This window comes from Portunus trituberculatus, chromosome 42 (genome assembly GCF_017591435.1).
Source record: "Portunus trituberculatus isolate SZX2019 chromosome 42, ASM1759143v1, whole genome shotgun sequence".
NCBI lineage: Eukaryota > Metazoa > Arthropoda > Malacostraca > Decapoda > Portunidae > Portunus > Portunus trituberculatus.
The window spans coordinates 12,556,938-12,578,523 of record NC_059296.1 but is presented as its reverse complement, the minus strand read 5'-3'; the positions used below and the strand labels follow the sequence as shown (position 1 = coordinate 12,578,523).

General features: G+C 44.7%; 1 protein-coding gene across 1 annotated transcript in view; it reads right to left on the bottom strand.

Annotated features, from left to right (window-relative positions):
- Positions 1–1,797: 1,797 nt before the first annotated feature.
- The window catches only part of LOC123517512 (red pigment-concentrating prohormone), a 21,358-nt gene continuing 1,569 nt past the window's right edge, over positions 1,798–21,586 (bottom strand). The window contains exons 2-3 of the mRNA XM_045277645.1: positions 2,366–2,644; positions 1,798–2,099 (exon numbers count right to left, since the gene is read on the bottom strand). Coding sequence (XP_045133580.1) covers positions 2,049–2,099; positions 2,366–2,644 — 330 coding nt within the window. The 3' untranslated portion in view covers positions 1,798–2,048. The remainder of the gene's footprint in view (positions 2,100–2,365; positions 2,645–21,586) is intronic.

Below are 21,586 nucleotides of genomic sequence, written 5' to 3'. Positions count from 1 at the left end.
CTCACGTAGAGCATCTGCTAGCTTACAGCAAGGAGCCACACAGGTAAACTTGTATCACAATAAGTGACCGGTTGACAGGCGGGAAAAAGCAGAAGGGATGTTTTGATTAGTAAAGGAGGAATAGGAAAGGTCAAGGTGTGACATCATTCCTCGTGATAGGATAGTTTTTGACAGGATAGTTTTTTGATAGGATAGTTTTTTGGATAGTTTTTTGACAGGATAGTTTTTTTGATAGGATAGTTTTTTTTGACAGGATAGTTTTTTTGATAGGATAGTTTTTTTTGATAGGATAGTTTTTTTGATAGGATAGTTTTTTTTGACAGGATAGTTTTTTGATAGGATAGTTTTTTTGATAGGATAAATTTTTTGATTATTTTACTTGAGTCTGCCAAGACACACTTACCTTTGCTACGGGTTATCTAATGAGACCTGACGCCAGTGAGAGAGAGAGAGAGAGAGAGAGAGAGAGAGAGAGAGAGAGAGAGAGAGAGAGAGAGAGAAAGCTGGGACCAATTAACTTGTGAATAGCTAGTGTCCGTCAGTTGTAATGCTATGCCAAGAAGCTGCTTGTTCCTATCACAAGGATCTTAACCACCTGCCCGCAAACAAAATAGTGAACGGTCACCTGGAAGTATTGTAGAATTGTTCTAGTGCATTAAAAAGACACCTACCGGGAAGATAAGAGTCTCCCTGTCCACATACTGTCGATAGTGAGTATCTCCCCGAACAGTGGTCTTCACTTGTATATCAGGCGTTCCAGCGTGAAGCTTGCAGCCTGCAGGCGACTATAGCTACTATGACTCAGCCACGGACCATTGAAAGCCCATCAGCGACTTGGCATTGAACATGGAAACCTTGGACAGCGTATGACATCTCACCTTTGTGGAAATTTCTTGATGGGAGAGAGAGAGAGAGAGAGAGAGAGAGAGAGAGAGAGAGAGAGAGAGAGAGAGAGAGAGAGAGAGAGAGACTACAACTATACTACACTACACTTCACAACACAATGACAAAAGATCCTTCCAAGCACTCCATGCACTCCCCTCAGACTCAGCTGTCCACTTCTGTGCAAACTGCTCTCCAAACAAGATGATGAGAGAGAGAGAGAGAGAGAGAGAGAGAGAGAGAGAGAGAGAGAGAATGTATGTATGAAAGTAGTAGATGGCAAGTATGCAAACATATTAACCATTACTAGTTAGCTATTCTCTCTCTCTCTCTCTCTCTCTCTCTCTCTCTCTCTCTCTCTCTCTCTCTCTCTCTCTCATCATCTTGTTTGGAGAGCAGTTTGCACAGAGGTGGGCAGCTGAGTCTGAGGGGAGTGCGTGGAGTGCTTGGAAGGACAGGTCGTAACAAGATCTTTTGTCATTGTGTTGTGAAGTGTAGTGTAGTGTTGCTGGAGATAGTATGTGGTGTAATTTACAAAAATGTATAATAAGTGCAAGTTTTTAGATCAGACATGAGTTAATATTAGTTGCAATCTCACATTGAACTGTAGCGTTTCTTGTTACAGACCAATCTTGAGTGTCACTGCATGATCAAAGGGAAACTGATGAGACAGACAAACAGCTTTTGCCTGCACGCTTTAATTACTAGTGCATGTGAAACAGTATCCCTTATGTGGGGAGGCTCATTACAGATAGCGCCAAGAGCAGAGGCAGTACACTAATGGAGTCCGCCTGAAATGTTGCATCAATATTGATATTTTCCACTTGTCGCCGTCACAACACAGCAGCGTGCCGCCGAGTTGCTGGCGGCGTCACGTGGCACCCAGCACAGCACATTGTGGTCATAGAAACACAGTTGACTTGGAGGAATTTAATCAAATGCAAAGATTCCTACCCAAATCATCCAGCCCTCAAGTAATTTTTTAAGAAGAACTTTTCATATAAATAGCTCGAGGTTTCCGTGGGGTAGCTCAGGTAGTGTCGGAAACCTCAGATAGGTGCGAGGCAGCCATAAACTAGAACTCTTGGTCGTACGCGGGAAGTACTGCGGCGGAAGAAAACATCTACTGGGTGCGCAAGCTTGACTGTGGCGGGGGAAGGAACGACTCAGCCCAGGTACTCTTCATCCTGACACTGCACCAACCTCACAGCCTCGCTCTGCGGGCGGTGGGGAAACAGGCTTAGTTAGCGTGGTCAAGCGACGTGTGTTGTGAAATGTTTCTAATATTTGTTTAGAGTAAATTTGATTAGACTGATTACTTTGATAATCGTATCTAGGATTTGCTTTAAAAGCTTCTACCCTTGATTATCTTCGTTAAATATCTTACTCTATAGGTGTTATAAATAACAACATTTTTTGTTTTGTTTACACTCTTCCGTTTTTGTGTTAAAGTTATAGAGTGTGATGTGCTTGTGTGACTCACCCTGATAAGTCGGTAGATGTGCATGACAGCTGAGACAGGGATAGGGCCACAGGAGTCCCCGGAGGAGGAGGAGGATCCAGGGGGTACCACGCCTCCCGGGGCGCCCACAACGGAGGGATGGAGACCGGACACTGCCTCTCCCACGCCACCATTGTTGCCGCTGGCTGCAGCCGCTCTCTTGCCCCAGCCGGGGGAAAAGTTGAGCTGAGCCGAAACGGAGGACACGAGGGCCACCACCACCAGCGCCACCACCAAAAGCGTCACTCCGGCTCTGCGAACCTGTGGGAGAAGGAAGGGGAGTGAGGGGGATGTAATTGGTGATCCTATTACACAGGAGAAGGGTAAAAGACTCATTTGTGAAAGGCGGAGAAATGTAGGAGGGAGAGGAGGAGGAGGAGGAGGGATCTGGTAAATACATTACCCCATATATATGTAAATGCTTCAAGACTCAATTATTGCTGAACGCGGAGGAGCAAAGGGGTGCTCTGCATCCAAGTGGCATCTATGACAGTGGTTAGGATGGTGGAGGTGGCTGGCTGGTGGACGCTGAGCTGGCAGCCAAGGAAATTAATGAGCAATTCTTGTTTTGTAAAACGAAGGCATCTGCCCCGGGGAGTCACCTGTAGTGGTGTGGCGGCACCCCAGGGTTGCTGGGTTCGAATTAGATGTGATAATGTTTCAGGCCTTTCAACAGAAAAAGTGAGTCCTTATTCGAACTACCGACTCCCCTGTGGTGTTATTTTAGGACACAGGCGAAGAAACGGTGAACGCAATGGCATTCAGAAGATATTTAATGGTAAAAACAAATAGGAAAGAAGCAGGCCTTGCCCGTCTCCTGTGGCGAAACTGTTTCCGTAAAACGTTGAAAGTGAATGAGTAGAGCCAAGTATGGCAGTGCCCCCTGCTGTAGGACATCAGTACACGGGAGGAGGGACACAGACAGAGGTCTCAGTGGTGCCGTCATGAGCGTGAAGGTGTCTGCATTTCTGTGGGACGCTGTTCGAGTGTGGAATCTGTTGTGACTTTTAATTGAGGCTCGGTAATAAAACCAGGTGCAGGTTTATTCCCACCATGACTGATCGCAGCGGTGCAGTGTGACGGTAAAACGGCTCTCCCGCACTTTAACACTCATCACCATAAAGAGGTCCTGATGGATTCGATGGATTGTGTTGGGCGTAATATTTCATATCTTTCCACGCACAATGTTCCATGAATCTCAAGAGGAACATTAATAAAGGAGTCTGTGTCTGCCACGCCAAAAATTTTCGCATAAAGAATATAACTTTCACTCTGAAGGCGTGAAAGGGCTTGGCAATTTCTTACAAATATTTGCAAGATCACAACATAAGCAGCCTTCTTGGGCTGTTTATTTGCTCGTTTTAAAATGAGAAACACTGGCAGTGCTACAACTCTTGACTGATGCAGGAATTACGACTGAATCATAATGCATCATGTTTTTTTGCTGTTCATTATTAGTATACCTATTGTTTATTTACCTTTCATGGTCCTATCTTGCGGTTAGATATACGTATCTAGAAACAGTATTAGTGTCCTAAAATCATACTTATTATAATCCACACTCCTTATAGTCTTTTCAAAGAACTCATTCTGCGTAACTTTTTTTTTTTTTTTTTTTTTTTTTTTTTTTGCCGCGCGTGGCTCAGATGGAGATTAAGCAGTTACGAACAATTTGACCTGCTATGTGTCCTTTGTGGAGCAGCAGCCTGGGGCGCCGCTCTTACCCCTCTTAGCGACTCATTAGGCGGACAGACGACGAGACGAGGATGTAGAGAGAGAGAGAGAGAGAGAGAGAGAGAGAGAGAGAGAGAGAGAGTATCAGTAACTTTCGTAATGAATAATCAGAATCAGCTTTAGATGAGAATGATGTGTTCACGAAACTAAAGGAAATGCTGTGTAGAAATTATAGCCTGCGAACATAAAAAGAAAAGGGATTCTCTCTCTCTCTCTCTCTCTCTCTCTCTCTCTCTCTCTCTCTCTCTCTCTCTCTCTCTCTCTCTCTCTATATATATATATATATATATATGTCTCTATGTGTGTGTGTGTGTGTGTGTGTGTGTGTGTGTGTGTGTGTGTGTGTGTGTGTGTGTGTGTGTCCACCAACGCCATCCTCCTTTCTCCAGAGTCACGGTTATGGTGGAGAGCGGGACGTGGCGTGCTCTCTATTGACCCAACTCTTATGGTAATGTATGCAAATGTGGCAGTTAATGGGCTTTTTAAGGAAATATCCCCCAAAACGTTACCGCGAGAAACATCAGGTGCATTTTAATATTCTCTAAAAATCCTCTGGGAGAACGGTCGATTCGTTTTTCCACTGGTCTGAACGAAATGCCGTAGAATTTTGCACGTGAAATAATTGTTTTATGATATGCACGTATTTTTTGTTTTTGTTTGTTTTGAACTTGTGTACTCGTTATCATCAGTTTGTTTTAGGAAAGTTAATTTCTTCATGATCACTAGCCTTTTAAACGGAACACTTTGCCGTGGTAAAGAGAGTCGCTTTGTCCAGGTATGAGAGGAATTATACTAGAGATACTCCACTGACACGAGTCGAACTGATGGTTACACAAGAGTAGCGCCGCTGTCTTGAGCACGAAGCCACGAACGACACCCTAATTGCCTGTCTCCCTCTTGGTCACATCGGTGGGGAGCCTGAGGAGCGTGAGCTTGGGCAACCCGGGAGCCTTGACTACCTTACTGGTCACTGGATGCATGGATTGGATACAGAAGAGAGTGCCGTGGCGTTAAAAAGTGGAGTTGCTGCTTCGATGATGGATTTTTTTTATTTTTCAGTAGGCAATTTTTTTTTCCATCAACTATAAGTAGAAGAGTGAATGCAGTTAAGTTAGCATTAGACTATTAGAGATTGATGCTAATGTAATTCCGTAACTAAGTAGGATAAGTTCGAGTCGCTTTACTAATTCAAATGTCTCCCTTTGAAAATTGTGCTCGTTTTCTTTCAAAACATACAAGAAAATCTGCTTCTCGATGGAGTATCTATTTTAAATCATTCAATTCGATTGGTGCTCGGATAATGATTTTGAGTGATGGAGGACGACAGGAGTGACGCAGTGAGAGTGAGGGAGGCTGAAGGGATGCGGGAGAGAAATGGGTCGCTGGTGAGAGGAGAGGCAGTGACCTTTGCGTGACAACTTGGCAAAAATAGTTAATCCTCTTACGTCCTGCCTCCTCGTTACCACCTGCCATTTATCTACCAGGGAGGGTTGCCAGGTGTGTCCCAAGACAGGCTAGACGTGTTGCACAGTAGGCAGACAGACACAAATCCAAACTCCTGTACTACACAAGTTAAATTTATTCTAATGGCGAGGCGTACGAACTCAGGGAGACAGTTTGGGCTTTGTCTCGATCTTTTGTTCTCCAGATCACCGTTAAGACGCCCCAAGCCAGTGGTGTGGTAACTGGCTTAATGCTCCTTGCCGTTGCCTTTGTTCTGCTTGTGGAATTAATACAAGTCGAAGAAGAAGCTATTAAAAGCATTAAGGAAAGGAAGGTAATGAAGATAGAAAGACAAAACTATTAAAGTGTACTAGTTTATATGATATGTTTTCAATTCCAACACGAGCTACATCAAGATCCGTACCCTTGCAGTAACCAAACCATGCATTCATCAACTGATTGACTTTTTAAGTAGTTTGCCGCCAGTAGGAGAAATCGTAACATCTCTGCTTTATATCTGAATTTTCCTATTCGCTAAAAACAAAAAATAGTAATACAAAATACATTAAAAATCATGAGAAAAAATGTATAAGTAGATGATGAGGTAACCTTAACATTAATTTAATTTTCTATATCATGCTCGTTACGGCTGAATGTTGTGGATGTGGAGGTTGGAACTTAGTAATACAAAAAAAAAAAAGAAAAGAAAAAAAAAGGAAAATATATATACAAGTTGGTAATCAGGTGACTTTAACATTAATTTGTCTATCATGCTTGTCACTGAATGTTGTGGATGAGGAAGAGTTTGGAACAAGAAATGCAAAAAAAAAAAAAAAAAAAGAAAGAAAAAAAAAAAGAAAGAAATATAGGTAGGTAATCAGATGACTTTAACATTAATTTAGCCTTTATATCATACTGGTCACTACTAAATGCTCTGAATGAGGAGGAGTTAGGAACGCTGCCAGAACGTGCACACCTTACAACACCTGGGCACAACACGCGTTTTGAACTGAATGAAACACGTGGTGATCCGACAATGCTATTTTCATGTTAGTTATCTCTCTCTCTCTCTCTCTCTCTCTCTCTCTCTCTCTCTCTCTCTCTCTCTCTCTCTCTCTCTCTCTCTCTCTCTCTCTGTGTGTGTGTGTGTGTGTGTGTGTGTGTGTGTGTGTGTGTGTGTGTGTGTGTGTGTGTGTGTGTGTGTGTGTGTGTCCCTTCGCCTCAGCTCTCCCATCATTCACTTTGTCTTTCTCTCATTCGGTCATCAAATCTGCTTTCATTCTCTTCTTATTCTCATGCTTATCCTGTTTCCTTCCTCTCTCACTCAGGTCAGTCCTCCTCACTCTTTCCTACATGTCAGTCACGTCACCGAACTATCTCAGTGTGTGTGTGTGTGTGTGTGTGTGTGTGTGTGTGTGTGTGTGTGTGTGTGTTGAGACCTCTTCTTACAAATTCAGTTCCATCTTAGCAGGAGTCTTACGATCTCCAGGGAAATAAAAATCCACTTGCTATTAATTTTTTTTCCTCTTACTTATTTTCTTTATTTTCTTCTTCATTTAAAGGAAACATTAATGGAATTTTACTTGCGGTATTGCTATTGTGTGAGAAAACTATCCTTTTCTTGTGACTCTCTCTCTCTTTCTTTCTCTCTTTCTCTCTCTCTCTCTCTCTCTCTCTCTCTCTCTCTCTCTCTCTCTCTCTCTCTCTCTCTCTCTCAATAACCCCTGTACTTTCTCCTCGCAGTTTGAGATGGGGTAACTATTGCAAGGTAAGTACCAGTGCTATAGTAGTAAAGAACGTGTCGTGGGCTGAAGTTGGATTGCGTGAAGGGCTTGGTTGTGCTGGGAGGCGTAGGGCGTTTTGATTGTAGTGGTTCCCTCGTATGCATGTGATCGAATGTGTTGCTCCTGTTCCTTGTTTCTGCTACTAGGATTCCTATTACTATTACTGCTGTTACTGTTACTGCTACTGGTATTGCTACTGCTACTGCTGTTACTATTGCTATTATTACTATAGCTTGCTCTGTGATTACACTTTTCATTCCTTCAAGAGAGTGATTTATGACGTTATATGTTCAATCAGTATGTGTGGAGGTTTGGCTGAACGTGATTTTTTTTGTTTCCAACGGCACAATAGGTGGTCATTAGCAGCAGAGCGTTGTATTAGGCCGTGTATAGTCATGTAAATGTTTATAATGATCACACGAATATCAACAGTTGCGTGGTGATGACAAACACCGAAAATTTTCACGCCTGGGAACATTACAGTGTGAAGATATTGCGTCCGTACTGAGCTTCGTCTATATGCTGTGACAAGTAGAGTTGTGTCACTCATTCTTTTATTTTCCACGAGATTTTAAGTATAACGGAACTCCTTAACTCATGGCAGCTGTACATGTATTGACCAGCATACCATGAAGTGCCAAGAAGCTGCCAGTGGAAAGAGATGAATTTGTTCTTGCGTGTTATCATGAAATAACTGAAGGCGACGTGGTGGGATGCTAAACTTTACATATCCCGTCAAGTCAGAGTCGTGGTCTGGTGCATTCAACCTATTTCCTTAGCATCTCTGAGTGCGAAGGACTGAATGCAGTGGTGAAGTATTGTAGTAAAATTAATAAAACGTGAGGCAGAGTGGCAAGCATGTGACCATCGTCCTCGCTGCTCCCTGGCACGCGGCACTGGGCGGCACTGGGTCATAGCTCCCCGTTAGTGCCGCCCCGTTACAGGACAAAGGAGAAAAATCGTGCTAACTGCCCCACACATGACTGGACGCTCGTCAGGGCAAGAAAAAGTTGAAGAAAGTTTCCCTTGTTTGCAGACCAGAGCGCACTTGTTTGCAAAGGTGCTGTCGTTTCTCACCTGCCATGTGTGAGGCAACAGGAGGCGGGCAGGGGATAGCGTCACACCCACCGGTACAATGTTCCTCTGCCTCTTGTGTCCTTAATGTGGAATCGCCATAAACTCGCCAGACTGGAGGTGGGGAATGTTAAGGAGACAGACACACCGCAAAGTTTTTAGACGAAAGAAATAATGTGCGTGTCTATATCTCAGGTGTGTGTGTGTGTGTGTGTGTGTGTGTGTGTGTGTGTGTGTGTGTGTGTGTGTGTGTGTGTGTGTGTGTGTGTGTGTTCTTAATTAACCCCTTTAGCCCCACACGCAGCTTAGGTACAGATAATTTCCCAGGCCGTTAATCTTCACCATTTATTGTGTATCACTAATTTGGTTCACCTGACCAGATTTACGGCGCCGCTAACGATGGGAAGTAAGCGCCTAATATATGGCTGAGTCTTATAACCAACACTATTACGCTTATTAACCTGTAAATTTACGTGTTGTTATTATTTCTTGCCTTTATATATTCTCTCTCTCTCTCTCTCTCTCTCTCTCTCTCTCTCTCTCTCTCTCTCTCTCTCTCTCTCTCTCTCTCTCTCTCTCTCTCTCTCTCTCTCTCTCTCTCTCTCTCTCTCTCTCTCTCTCTCTCTCTCTCTCTCTCTCTCTCTCTCTCTCTCTCTCTCTCTCTCTCTCTCTCTCTCTCTCTCTCTCTCTCTCTCTCTCTCTCTCTCTCTGTCCTCTCTCTCTCCTCTCTCTTTCGTGAATCTCCTCCTCTTTTTTCAATCATCCTTTCCATATCCTCTCTACCGTAATTATTTTCTCGCATCCTCCCCTTCCCCATTCCCTTAGTCCTCCATCTCTGCCAACCTCCCTCTACCCCTCCAAGCTCTCGCCCTGCCTCCCCTCCGCCCGTTGAACTTTCGTAATAATCGACAATCTTTTTTGGCATCCTTGCACGGGAGTCCTCAGGCGCTTTGAACACGGGAGACTTGAACCTAAGGAGTCGAGGCAGCCGAAGACGAGAGTTTCAGGGGAGCGGTAGTGTATAGGAGAGGTAATGAAGCGAGAGATACTTTGATGTATGGTGGGATATGTGAACAGGAGGTTGTAAAAGGCTATAGTTCACAGTGTATGTGTTTGTATGTGGTGTTCTTGAGTGTTGCTGTTTGTGTGTCATTGTAACCAGTGGAACAAAATTGTGTGTGTATGTATGAAGGGGGTGTGGGGAAGAGAGGCACGGAGAAGGAGAGGAAAGAGGGAGGGAGAAATGCTAATCCTAAATATTGTTAAGTTAGGTGAATAAAAAGAAAAAGAAAAATAAGCAGAAGAGTGGAAATATGCGAAGTTGTAAGCGCGAAATGAGATCAGGGAGATTGTTTTGCTAGACTTCGTTTTTTTTTTTTTTTTTTTTTACATTACAAGGGCACTGGCCAAGGGAAAACAAAGTGAAAAAAAAAATCCCGCTGGTTGCCAGGCCCTGTTAAGAGGAAAGTAGAGAAAAAACAAAAAAATCTAAAAGGAGGGTCCAGTTAACGTAAGAGGTGTCTTGACACTCCTCTTTTGAAAGAGTTTAAGTCATAGGCAGGTGGAAATACAGACACAGGTAGAGAGTTCCAGAGTTTACCAGTGTAGGGAATGAAGGAGTGAAGATACTGGTTAACTCTTGCATTAGGAAGATGGACAGAATAGGGATGAGAAGAAGTAGAGAGTCTTGTGCAGCGAGGCCGCAGGAGGGGAAGGCATGCAGTTAGCAAGTTCAGAAGAGCAGACAGCATGAAAACAGCGGTAGAAGACAGATAAAGATGCAACATTGCGGCGGTGACTTAAAGAATCAAGACAGTCAGTTAGAGGAGAAGAGTTGATAAGACGAAAAGCTTTAGATTCCACCTTGTTTAGTAAAGCTGTGTGTGGATCCCCAGACATGAGAGCCATACTCCATACACGGGCGGATAAGGCCCTTGTACAGAGCAAGCAGCTGGGAGGGAGAAAAATGGACGAAGACGCCATAGGACACCTAACTTCTTGGAAGCTGATTTAGCAAGAGTAGAGATGTGAAATTTCCAGTTTAGATTTTTAGTGAAGGATAGACCGAGTGTGTTTAATGTAGAGGAGAGGGAAGTTGAGTGTTATTGAAGAAGAGAGGATAGTTGTCTGGAAGGTTATGTCGAGTAGATAGTTGTAGAAATTGAGTTTTGAGGCATTGAACAAAACCAGGTTTTCTCTGCCCCAATCAGAAACAAGTGAAAGATCAGAAGTTAGGCGTCCTATAGCATCTCGCCTTGAGTCATTTAATTGTTGTTGGGTTGGGCGTCTGTTGAACGCTGTTGAATAATGCAGGGTGGTATCATCAGCATAGGAGTGGATAGGGCATTGAGTCAGATTTAGGAGATCATTGATGAATAATAGAAAGAGAGTGGGTGATAGGACAGAACCCTGTGGAACACCACTGTTGATAGTTTTAGGGAAGAACAGTGACCGTCTACTACAGCAGCAATAGAACGATCGGAAAGGAAACTGGAGATGAAGGTACAGAGAGAAGGATAGAATCCGTAGGAGGGTAGTTTAGAAATTAAAGATTTGTGCCAGACTCTATCGAAGGCTTTCGATATGTCAAGGCCGACAGCAAAGGTTTCACCGAAGTCCCTAAAGAGGATGACCAAGATTCAGTTAGGAAAGTAAGAAGATCACCAGTAGATCTGCCTTTACGGAAACCATACTGGCAATCAGAGAGAAGGTTGTGAGCTGATAGATGCCTCATTATCTTCCTATTAAGGATAGACTCAAAGGCTTTAGAAAGGCAGGAAATCAAAGCTATAGGGCGGTAGTTAGAAGGATTGGAGTGGTCACCTTTTTAGGGACAGGTTGAATGTGAGCAAACTTCCAGCAAGAAGGATAAATAGAAGTAGAGACACAGATGAAAGAGTTTGACCAGGCAGTGAGCGAGTTCGGAAGCACAGTTTTGAGAACAACAGGAGGGACTCCATCCGGACCGTAAGCCTTCCGAGAATCAAGGCCAGAGAGGGCCAGGAAAACGTCTTTATAAAGAATTTTAATTTTAGGGATGAAGTAGTCAGAGGGTGGAGGAGTAGGAGGAATATGCCCAGAATCATCCAAAGTTGAGTTGGTAGCAAAGGTTTGAGCGAAGAGTTCAGCTTTAGAAAAGAAGAGACAGCTGTAGAGCCATCTGGATGAAGTAAAGGAGGGAAAGACGAAGAAGTAAAGTTGTTAGAGATATTATTGGCTAGATGCCAGAAATCTCGAGAGGAGTTAGAATTGGAAAGACTTTGACATTTTCTATTGATGAAAGAGTTTTTAGTAAGTTGGAGAATAGATTTGGCATGATTACGGGCAGAAATATATAGGGCATGAGTTTCAGCAGTTGGATGGCTACGGAACCGTTTGTGAGCCGCCTCTCTATCATTGACAGCACGAGAACAAGCAGAGTTAAACCAAGGCTTTTTAGCTTTAGGGTTAGAGAAAGTATGAGGAATGTATAGCTCCATGCCAGAGATAATCACCTCTGTTATGCGCTCGGCACAAAGAGAAGGATCTCTGACATGAAAACAATAATCATCCCAAGGAAATCAGAATAGTACTGCCTTAGTTCCTCCCACTTAGCAGAGTTAAAATGCCAGAAGCACCTCCGCTTAGGCGGGTCCTGAGGCTGCACTGGAGTGATAGAACTGGTAACGGAAATTAGATTGTGGTCGGAGGAGCCCAACGGAGAGGAAAGTTTAACAGAGTAAGCAGAAGGGTTGGAGGTTAGGAAAAGATCAAGAATGTTGGGCGTGTCTCCAAGGCGGTCAGGAATACGGGTAGGGAACTGCACTAGCTGCTCTAGGTCATGAAGGATAGCAAAGTTGAAGGTTTGTTCACCAGGTTGGTCAGTGAAAGAAGATGAAAGCCAAAGCTGGTGGTGAACATTGAAATCCCTAAAATGGAGATCTCAGCAAAGGAAAGTGAGATAAGATGTGCTCCACCTTGGAAGTCAAATAGTCAAAGAATTTTACATAGTCAGAGGAATTAGGTGAGAGGTATACAGCACAGATGAATTTAGTTAGAGAGTGACATTGAAGTCTTAGCCAGATGGTAGAAAATTCTGAAGATTCAAGATTGTGGGCACGAGAGCAAGTGGTGTCGTTACGCACGTATGCGCAACATCCAGCTTTGGATTGAAAATGAGGATAGAGCAAGTAGGAGGGAACAGAAAAGGGGCTGCTGTCAGTAGTCACAGACAACTGTGTTTCAGTTAGGAAGAGAAGATGAGGTTTAGTAGAGGAGAGGTGGTGTTCCACAGATTGAAAATTAGAACGAAGGCCACGAATGTTGCAGAAATTGATAGTGAAAGTATTAGATGAAGTGTCAAGACACCCAAGGTCGACAGCAGAGGGCAGTCCGACCTGGGGACATTTATGGTCCCCTCCCCAGAGGGGGACTCCGAGGCAGGGCGTGGTGAAGCCATTATTAAATTTTGATTTGAAGAGAGTGTAAAAGTGTAAGGTGTTGTAGTGTAGTGTAGGAAGTAGTAGAAGTTGTCTTTAGAGGGCAGGCTGCAGCTGCTCAATTGTATAAATGAGACCACAAAGGGAACCGGGAAGAGAGGACACGGGGAATCACTCAGTCTGCAGCACTGTCTACATCCCCGTAAGTACCTCTCCTGGAGTATTCCACCGGGCGGCAGGTGACTACTGCCTACTCCTACTCGTTGCTGGGGGAGGGTAGAAAAATTGGGAGGAAGAGAGGGAGGCTGGATGATGGAAAGAAAAGAGAAAGGAGGAAAAGATGAGTCGAAAGAGGTGGATTATTCGAGACATGTGATAATAGTAGCAGTGATAGTAATAGTCGTAGAGGTAGCAGTGGTGGTTATGGCGCAGGTAGAAGTGATTCTGTGTAATGAAATAGTGAACAGTGCCTCGATTATTTTTTTTCTTTATTTTTGTTTTTTTCGTCGCATTCTCTCAAGGCAAGAATCCCAACGAGGACTGTACGGAGGCAACGTCTGAAGGCAGCGGCGCTCTTCCCCTCTTCGTGTTCCGTGCACTTCAAAGTCGCGTATTCTTTTCTTTTACGGGAGAGAGGCTCGGCAAAGGGTAAAAGATAACAAAGGAAGAAATAGATGCCTTTATAATTGTTTCTCCATACACACACACACACACACACACACACACACACACACACACACACACACACACACACACACACACACACACACACACACACACACACACACACACACACACACAGAGAGTAGAGAGCAAAAGAATTTATCAGCCAGGAGGGGCCAGCGAGGTAACGATGACTAGTGCGCCTCGCCGAAACGGTCCCATATGGTAAGGTTCACTCTAACAGCCGCTACTCTCCGCCACAGTACGCACCGCTTCTTATTGGTAGACCAGTCATTACAGGGTCTGTGTGAATGTGAGGAGGCTCGTTGCTTTAAAGAAGTGCATGTAAAGTCGGTGATTGGTTTCTGGGCTTCTATCGTGTATTTTTTTTACAATTGGATTCACAGTGTTTTTTTTTTTGTATGTGTTTTTTAGTAATATATATTTTTTTCGATACGTTTAATTATACGTTGGCAGAATTAATTGTTGACAATAACTGCAAAATGGTTTGTTGGTTATACTTAGATCAATGAATGATGAAAAATAGGAAGCTCTACAGAACTACTCCCTTCCATTCCCACCAACACAGGTAAGGCATCGCTTCCGAATAAAAAAAAATGATAAATACGACGACCTCTGTAATAAGTAGGAATTCATCCACTCGCCATCCATCAGCTAAAATCTCTCGGATAGCGTCTATAGCTCATGTAGTCCAACCCGTAGGTGAGGCTTCACACAACGTACTTCTCATCCCTCTGCTCACGATAACATTGTAAGAGTAACTGTTCGTTCACCAATGAAACCTTTAGCAGCCTTAGTGCATTAGTCACAAGTAAGGAAATATAGATGATGTTGACGTAATGTAATGCATCTTGACAACACTGCCTCTAGTTTCTGTTCAATCACAAAATGTATAAAGACGAGAAGACAGTCATCAACGTGACCTATACACCACGATTCAATGTCTGCCTCTGCTGCAGGACACTCAGGGGCAGGCCAACGGCAGTGGGTATCGTCCCGGGCATCATTAGTTGGCATTGCAAGGGCTGCGAAATCAATAGTATAAGTGTACACTGCTGCTGCTGCTGCTGCTGCTGCTGCTAACTTCTCACGCGAGCAGGTTTTGTTTGTAGTGTCAGTAGTGGCAGTGACAAATGAGCAATAGAGAGGGTGAGGGCGGATGCGGTGGTGTAGGTGCCGCCGTCACCAGCAAGTAACCTGGGCAATTTTGAGTTAAGCAAAGGCAACACTGTCCCTCGCTCCCTTCCTTCACAGCAGAGCCAGGCAACTCTATATTGGTAAAATGTTTCCTGAAAGATCTAATAGTCTTCTCCAGCGTTTGAAGTTATGGAAATGTAAAAACATTTATAAGTAATCTTGAGTTTACGTCCTTGAGCGGCTCTCAGAGAGGCGCAGTGCTTGCTCTCCTTTCCCATTATCACTCCCAAGTCCAGTATACTGATGAAGCTCAGAGTTTCCCCTGTACATGTGTGGTGCGCGACACACCAACTCAATGGCCGTCATGGCCAAATTTCCCCCCCCCACGCAAAAAAAAAAAAAAAAAAAAGTCATTCCTCGAGAGGCGTGTAGCCGCCCCAGAGTTGGTAATTGTCTGGCCTTTTATCTTGTGAACTGTCCGAGATTTGGTCTGAGCATCTCAATTCATTTTTTCAGGAAGCAATGCGTTCATGAAGCTTCTTAGTCAGACTTGAGCGGCAATTTTGCGTGAGAATTAATAATTTTAAGTGGAGTGGCCTGTACTTTCACTATTTTATGTGCTGAATATTAGCATTTGTTGTTGTTGCTCTTTAAGGGGATGAAGCGAGTAACGTGACCTTCCTCGCTAGTGGCCTGGGGTCACCTGAATACTTGCAGGTGGAGGGGGCGGAGTGATCAGATGTCCTGCGGCAAAATGACGCTGGGGCAAAGAAGGGAGACCGAGTGAGGAAGTTTCCGAAGAAATGAGAAACATGAATTAGGGAAGAGAGGCAGGCCGAGAGAAGAAGAGGAGATCCATGGTGGGCGAAGTGGGACACGCAGGAATAGCGACGAATGGAGTATAAGGGCAGGGTAGAGTGAGAGGAGGGAGAGGGGGTAACGAGTGGTGAGCGGTGGATGGGGAGCCATGGTGGGGAGGCTGAAAGCAATTTGAGATGGCTGAGAAGTGGACGATGGGAGGCTGAATGTAGATTGTAGAGAGCATGGGTGAGATGAAGAGGAGGTGAGAGGGAGATGAGGGGTGGAAGAGGATGCGGCCAACCCTTCCTTATCCTGTATCTACACGTGCTTCGCTTGATTACTGCATATTTTTTTTTTATATTTTTCTTTGTCCTGTTCATCGTGGGACGCTTCACCATTACTGACTGACTTGAATCTTGCACCAAATGACTGCTGGAACTTTTCGTATGCAAGAGACGGGACAGACGGAGGAGATGGACAGATAGCAAGCCCTGCAATAGACGGGCACCTGACTGAGATAGAGAAGGTTGGTGGGAAGCCTGCCCTTTGTCCTGCACTGGTATCATAGAGGCTGGTGATGATGATGATGTTTGTATATGTGTGTGTACGGTATGTTAGCATGTGTGGGCGAATATGAGGCCAGTGCTTTGTGTATGCAACATTTAGACATCTGTGCATGTGTGTATACGTTTCACATATAGACATACAACGCAAAAAAATCTATCGAACCTTCCAATACTCTTGATAAACGTCACATGTCACGGACGCGCCTGAAGCAGTGGTGGTGGTGGTGGTGGTGGTGGTGGTGGTGGTGGTGGTGGTGGTGGTAGTGGTAGTGGTGGTGGTGGTGGTAGTGGTGGTGTTCGAGACGAGAAATGAAATCGGTGCGAAAAACAGCACAATCAACTCCATGCAAAGTCCGATAAGCTGGTGAACAGAGGGCAAAGTTTAGATCGAACGTGTTTAGGACAAGTTGGCGCCGAGTGGTGTGTCTGAGAGAGAGAGAGAGAGAGAGAGAGAGAGAGAGAGAGAGAGAGAGAGAGAGAGAGAGAGATGTGGGAGGTTAGGGACTGGCTAACAGGATGTGATTGTACAGGGGAGGCAAAAGGCGGCCCAAGCTGTATGCCGGCGAGGGGATCGAAGAGAGGTTTTATAAAGCGTCCTGTTCATGAGAGGTCCGGGCATAGAGAGAGAGAGAGAGAGAGAGAGAGAGAGAGAGAGAGAGAGAGAGAGAGAGAGAGAGAGAGATGCATTCCCAGAACTTCCTTTCCAGTGGTATTGTGTGGCCTTAAGGATGCACACACACACACACACACACACACACACACACACACACACACACACACACACACACACACACACACACACACACACACACACACACACACGGGCAACCGAGATTCGAAACAAATGAACAGGTTCAATTTCCCATGACTTAAACCACTGATTCTTTTGTATTTTTTAAGACAATGAACAGTCTTGCCCGTCTACCCTTATGAAAAAAAAAATGATGAATAGATAAGAAAAATCAAATGAAAAGGACCTTAACACATTCATGAGAAAAGACTCGCAAACAAAGGGACTAAAGTAAGCCTGGGTGGGCGAAGGTTGGGGAAGGTTGCGGTGGCTTGGCTTGGGAGGTGGAAGACAGAAGGGAGGCGGTCACGGGTAACAAGGATTGAGGGAAATGATGTGTTCTGTCAAGATTATTCGGTGGGAAGAATGATGAGTGGCGGACAGCGGGGATGGTATGTGGGTCAGGTGTTGGGCATGTGTAGAAGGAACATCAGGAAGAGTTGCTTAATTAAATATGTGCAGTAGTGGAGACAATGTACATAAAGGGTTAAGTACTATAAGGTACCTTGACATTAGAGCATGTTTTATCCTCTTCAGCGTCAAAGGAAGACAATATTAATCCTTTTCACACCAATATGCAACACTTCCCTCTGTCTGTGTCTGTATTTCTAACTTCCTATGACTTGACTGCATTGAAGAGGGAGGTTTCAAGCCCTTTCTCCCTGTCCTTTGGCTAATTGTTTTGGTTCTGTAAGGAAACTAGCAACTGAATGGGCCCTTTTTCTATTCCTTTTTGTTGTCCCTCTCTTAGATAAAAAAAAAAAAAACTTCACACCACTAAAAGTTGTGAATGAAACTTTACACTTACAAGGAATGAAAAACGATGAAAACGAATAGATTGTGCAATTTCTAACCAGTGTAATATTTGAAAGTGGCGGTAGAACAAGAAGGAATGTGTCAGAATAGTTAGTGATTAATGAAAGACGTGCCATATAACAGTGAGAGTGTTAAGTAATGATGTGATTTATAAACTGCTAGTGACTCATAAAACAGTACCTTTAATTCATGAGGTGTGGGATCCGTACCGTGCAAAAGTAATTTTATGAAGGTAGTTTTCCAGGTAAGAGGATACAGGAGGAAGGTGTGTGGGAGACTGTCCTCTTATTCGGTCGTCACCCTAAGTCCCATATTCTGAAACACTTCCGCTCCGCACCTTCACTATTTCCAAAGGGCTCTAGTTGAAGTGCCACGGGTTTTTAAGGATGTTTCTGTAGTTTAAGTGACATGTTAACAAGATTTCTACTCTATTAAGAGGAGAAAGACCCTTTATAACTCAGCTAATTATTTTTGTGGCCTTTGAAAACAGTTGTGTGGTAATAGAGAAAAGTGTTTTTGAATATGGGTTTAATTTTTCTCAGTTCCCTCCAGACACTAATCTCTCTCTCTCTCTCTCTCTCTCTCTCTCTCTCTCTCTCTCTCTCTCTCTCTCTCTCTCTCTCTCTCTCTCTCTCTCTCTCTCTCTCTCTCTCTCTCTCTCTCTCTCTCTCTCTCTCTCTCTCTCTCTCTCTCTCTCTCTCTCTCTCTCTCTCTCTCTCTCTCCCCACTCGTTTCTTAATCATACATCTGAGAACTCTTTATCTTCAATCACCCAAGAGACTCAGGAATATTAACGCTTCGGTTCCTGTGACACAATAATTCAAGCGTGACATTGAATCAGTCCCTCGCATAACCATTTTGGAAACTCACTGTAGCTTCTTCCTTCTCTTTATACAGCTTTGTGGTGGTAGGAACAATTGACAGCCACCGCTTTAATTGATAAGAATGCAGTGACGGATGCGGTGCCGATGTGTTTTGTAGCGAACAGGTGAAAAATCAGTATGTACAATGATGCTACCCAATGCCACACGTCACTTCCATTGTTGTGTGTGTGTGTGTGTGTGTGTGTGTGTGTGTGTGTGTGTGTGTGTGTGTGTGTGTGTGTGTGTGTAAGTAAGTAAGCTGTTTATTTCTTTATCCCAGCCAACTCATTCCCATTTTACCGGTACACACTTTTCTCAATGTCTCTTCAGTTTCCTTCCACTCGTCTCGTCCCATCTCGTCCCTTCTCGTCCCACCTCATCTCATCTCATTATTGCCTCCTCTGTCTTCCTTAGCACCAGCCAAGTCAACGGCTATTCCACACACACACACACACACACACACACACACACACACACACACACACACACACACACACACACACACACACACACACACACACACACACACTCCAGCTTTTATCTTTTTATCAGTTCGCCATTATATGTTTTTTTTCCTAATAATCTGATAAATTTAATTGAATCTATTATTCCAAACAACTGGAGCATGTTTTTCCTCTGTGATTGATTAATGTTGTGTAGGTTGTTTTTGGTCAAATTTGTCAAGTTAGGTGAAATTACTGAAATGATTAGTTTTTTTTTCGAGGGTCTGGTGGAAAATCTCTCTCTCTCTCTCTCTCTCTCTCTCTCTCTCTCTCTCTCTCTCTCTCTCTCTCTCTCTCTCTCTCTCTCTCTCTCTCTCTCTCTCTCTCTCTCTCTCTCTCTCTCTCTCTCTCTCTCTCTCTCTCTCATCACCTATCACGGTCAGGGTGAGATAGGAGAGGTCTTCACCACCACCACCACCACCACCACCACCACCACCACCACCACCACCACCAGGCGGAGATACCCTACAGATAATTAGCTTGAGAACCTCCACTTCCCGGCAGGCAGGAGTTGCTCAGAAGGTATTTTGGTCCCGGCGTCTCAGCACGGTTGGCAGGTCTGTCGTTAACTCAATGCGTGTGTGCCTAGCAATACAGATAATGAAGCTGCGGCAGTGCATTGTTCCGCGGGCAGTGAGTGGCAGGCGGCCTCCCTCCCCCTAGCTCGTGCTCTCCTCTTCGTCCTGCCTCTCAGCGTCGCTCCTCATTCATTACCTCCGCGCTCGTAAATGAATCAGGGGTGCCAGCTACGCTCTCGAGGTTTTAGTGGGTTATGTTCCTCGGGCCCATAGCGACTCCTCTCCGCCACCTTTTTATACTGAAAGATGGTCTGGTAAAGTTTCTCTCGTGTACATAAAGTAGGGTAGGTTAGGTTAGGTTAGGTTAGACTGGCTGGCTTTGGTCGGCGAGAGGTGCTATTGGGAAGGATTACTATGGTTGGGATTATCATGGAGGAAACTTAGTAGGAGGAGTTTGCTTTCGTGAAGTTTGTTTAGAGTTCTGTCACTTTCCCTACCACGTCTCATCACCAGCTATCATCTACCACACCTTCCTCAACATTCACCACTACCTGTTGCACCACTCACCCTCACCCGGTCATCTCTCTTATCACTAGCCACTAACCACTACACCTCCCCAAAAAAACCACCACTTGTTGCATCCTTCATCTTCACCCATTCATCCCCTCCCCTCTCACCAACACGCACTTATCACACATTTCCTTCTCCTCCACCAGGTCCTATCACCCGTCATCACCCCCTCCTCACCTCACCCTTTCTTATCACCCATCATTTCCTCACTGCCTGCCGACCTCTCTCGCTCTGTCCCTCCCAGCTTCTCGCCAAGACATTGAGGGACAACACAAGGGTATACTCCTCCTTGTAATCTCTAGCACGCTGTCTCCCTCTCTCTCCCCTTGCATCCCTTCTCGTCTTATTGTGTTGTGGTGCGCGGCCTTTGTCCCCAGCCGCCTCGTGTTCCCGTTTCATTTACAGTTATCGCGGATTAAACCTCGGCTGGAGTGAGAGAATAAAAGCACTGGGCCACTCACCTGACGGGGACGTTTGGGCTGTGGGTGGTAGATGTGAGAACCGCGTCTAAATTGATATGGAAGGGTTGTGGATGTGTGTGTGTGTGTGTGTGTGTGTGTGTGTGTGTGTGTGTGTGTGTGTGTGTGTGTGTGTGTGTGTGTGTGTGTGTGTGTGTGTGCGCGCGCGTGGGCGTGTGTGTATGCACCGCCCCCTCATCGCTAGTTGGGTTTCTCGATTGGGGATAACGTATTCGTGATTAATTTGCTGTGCCGCGGTCGTAATATGTTATTTTAGGAAGGGGATTTTTGATAGGTGTAATCTCTCTCTCTCTCTCTCTCTCTCTCTCTCTCTCTCTCTCTCTCTCTCTCTCTCTCTCTCTCTCTCTCTCTCTCTCTCTCTCTCTCTCTCTCTCTCTCTCTCTCTCTCTCTCTCTCTCTCTCTCTCTCTCTCTCTCTCTCTCTCTCTCTCTCTCTCTCTCTCTCTCTCTCTCTCTCTCTCTCTCTCTCTCTCTCTCTCTCTCTCTCTCTCTCTCTCTCTCTCTCTCTCTCTCTCTCTCTCTCTCTCTCTCTCTCTCTCTCTCTCTCTCTCTCTCTCTCTCTCTCTCTCTCATCACTCTCACACACACACACACACACACACACACACACACACACACACACACACACACACACACACACACACACACACACACACACACACACACACACACACACACACACACACACACACACGACATCTTCAGACAACATGCAAACTAAACAAACAAGTACCAAGGAAACGAGGGGAGGTAAATTAAAGCGCTGAGGTCGCACAGTAGCCGAAGGGAAGAAGAAGGGAGGACAGACACTATGTCCTCCAGTAAAGGGTGTGTATATAGGGAAGCGGTCCCTAGGTAGTCGTGTGTGCCCAAAGTGAAGTATAATGAACCAAATTTGTCTAAAGGCTCCCAATTTCCGCATCAAAAGTGTTCGTCTCATGTTGTGTTCTCACGTAACCAAACCTATCCCAGAATACCTCGCTTCCTTTGCCCTTCTTGTATAGAGATGCTTATACAATTTATC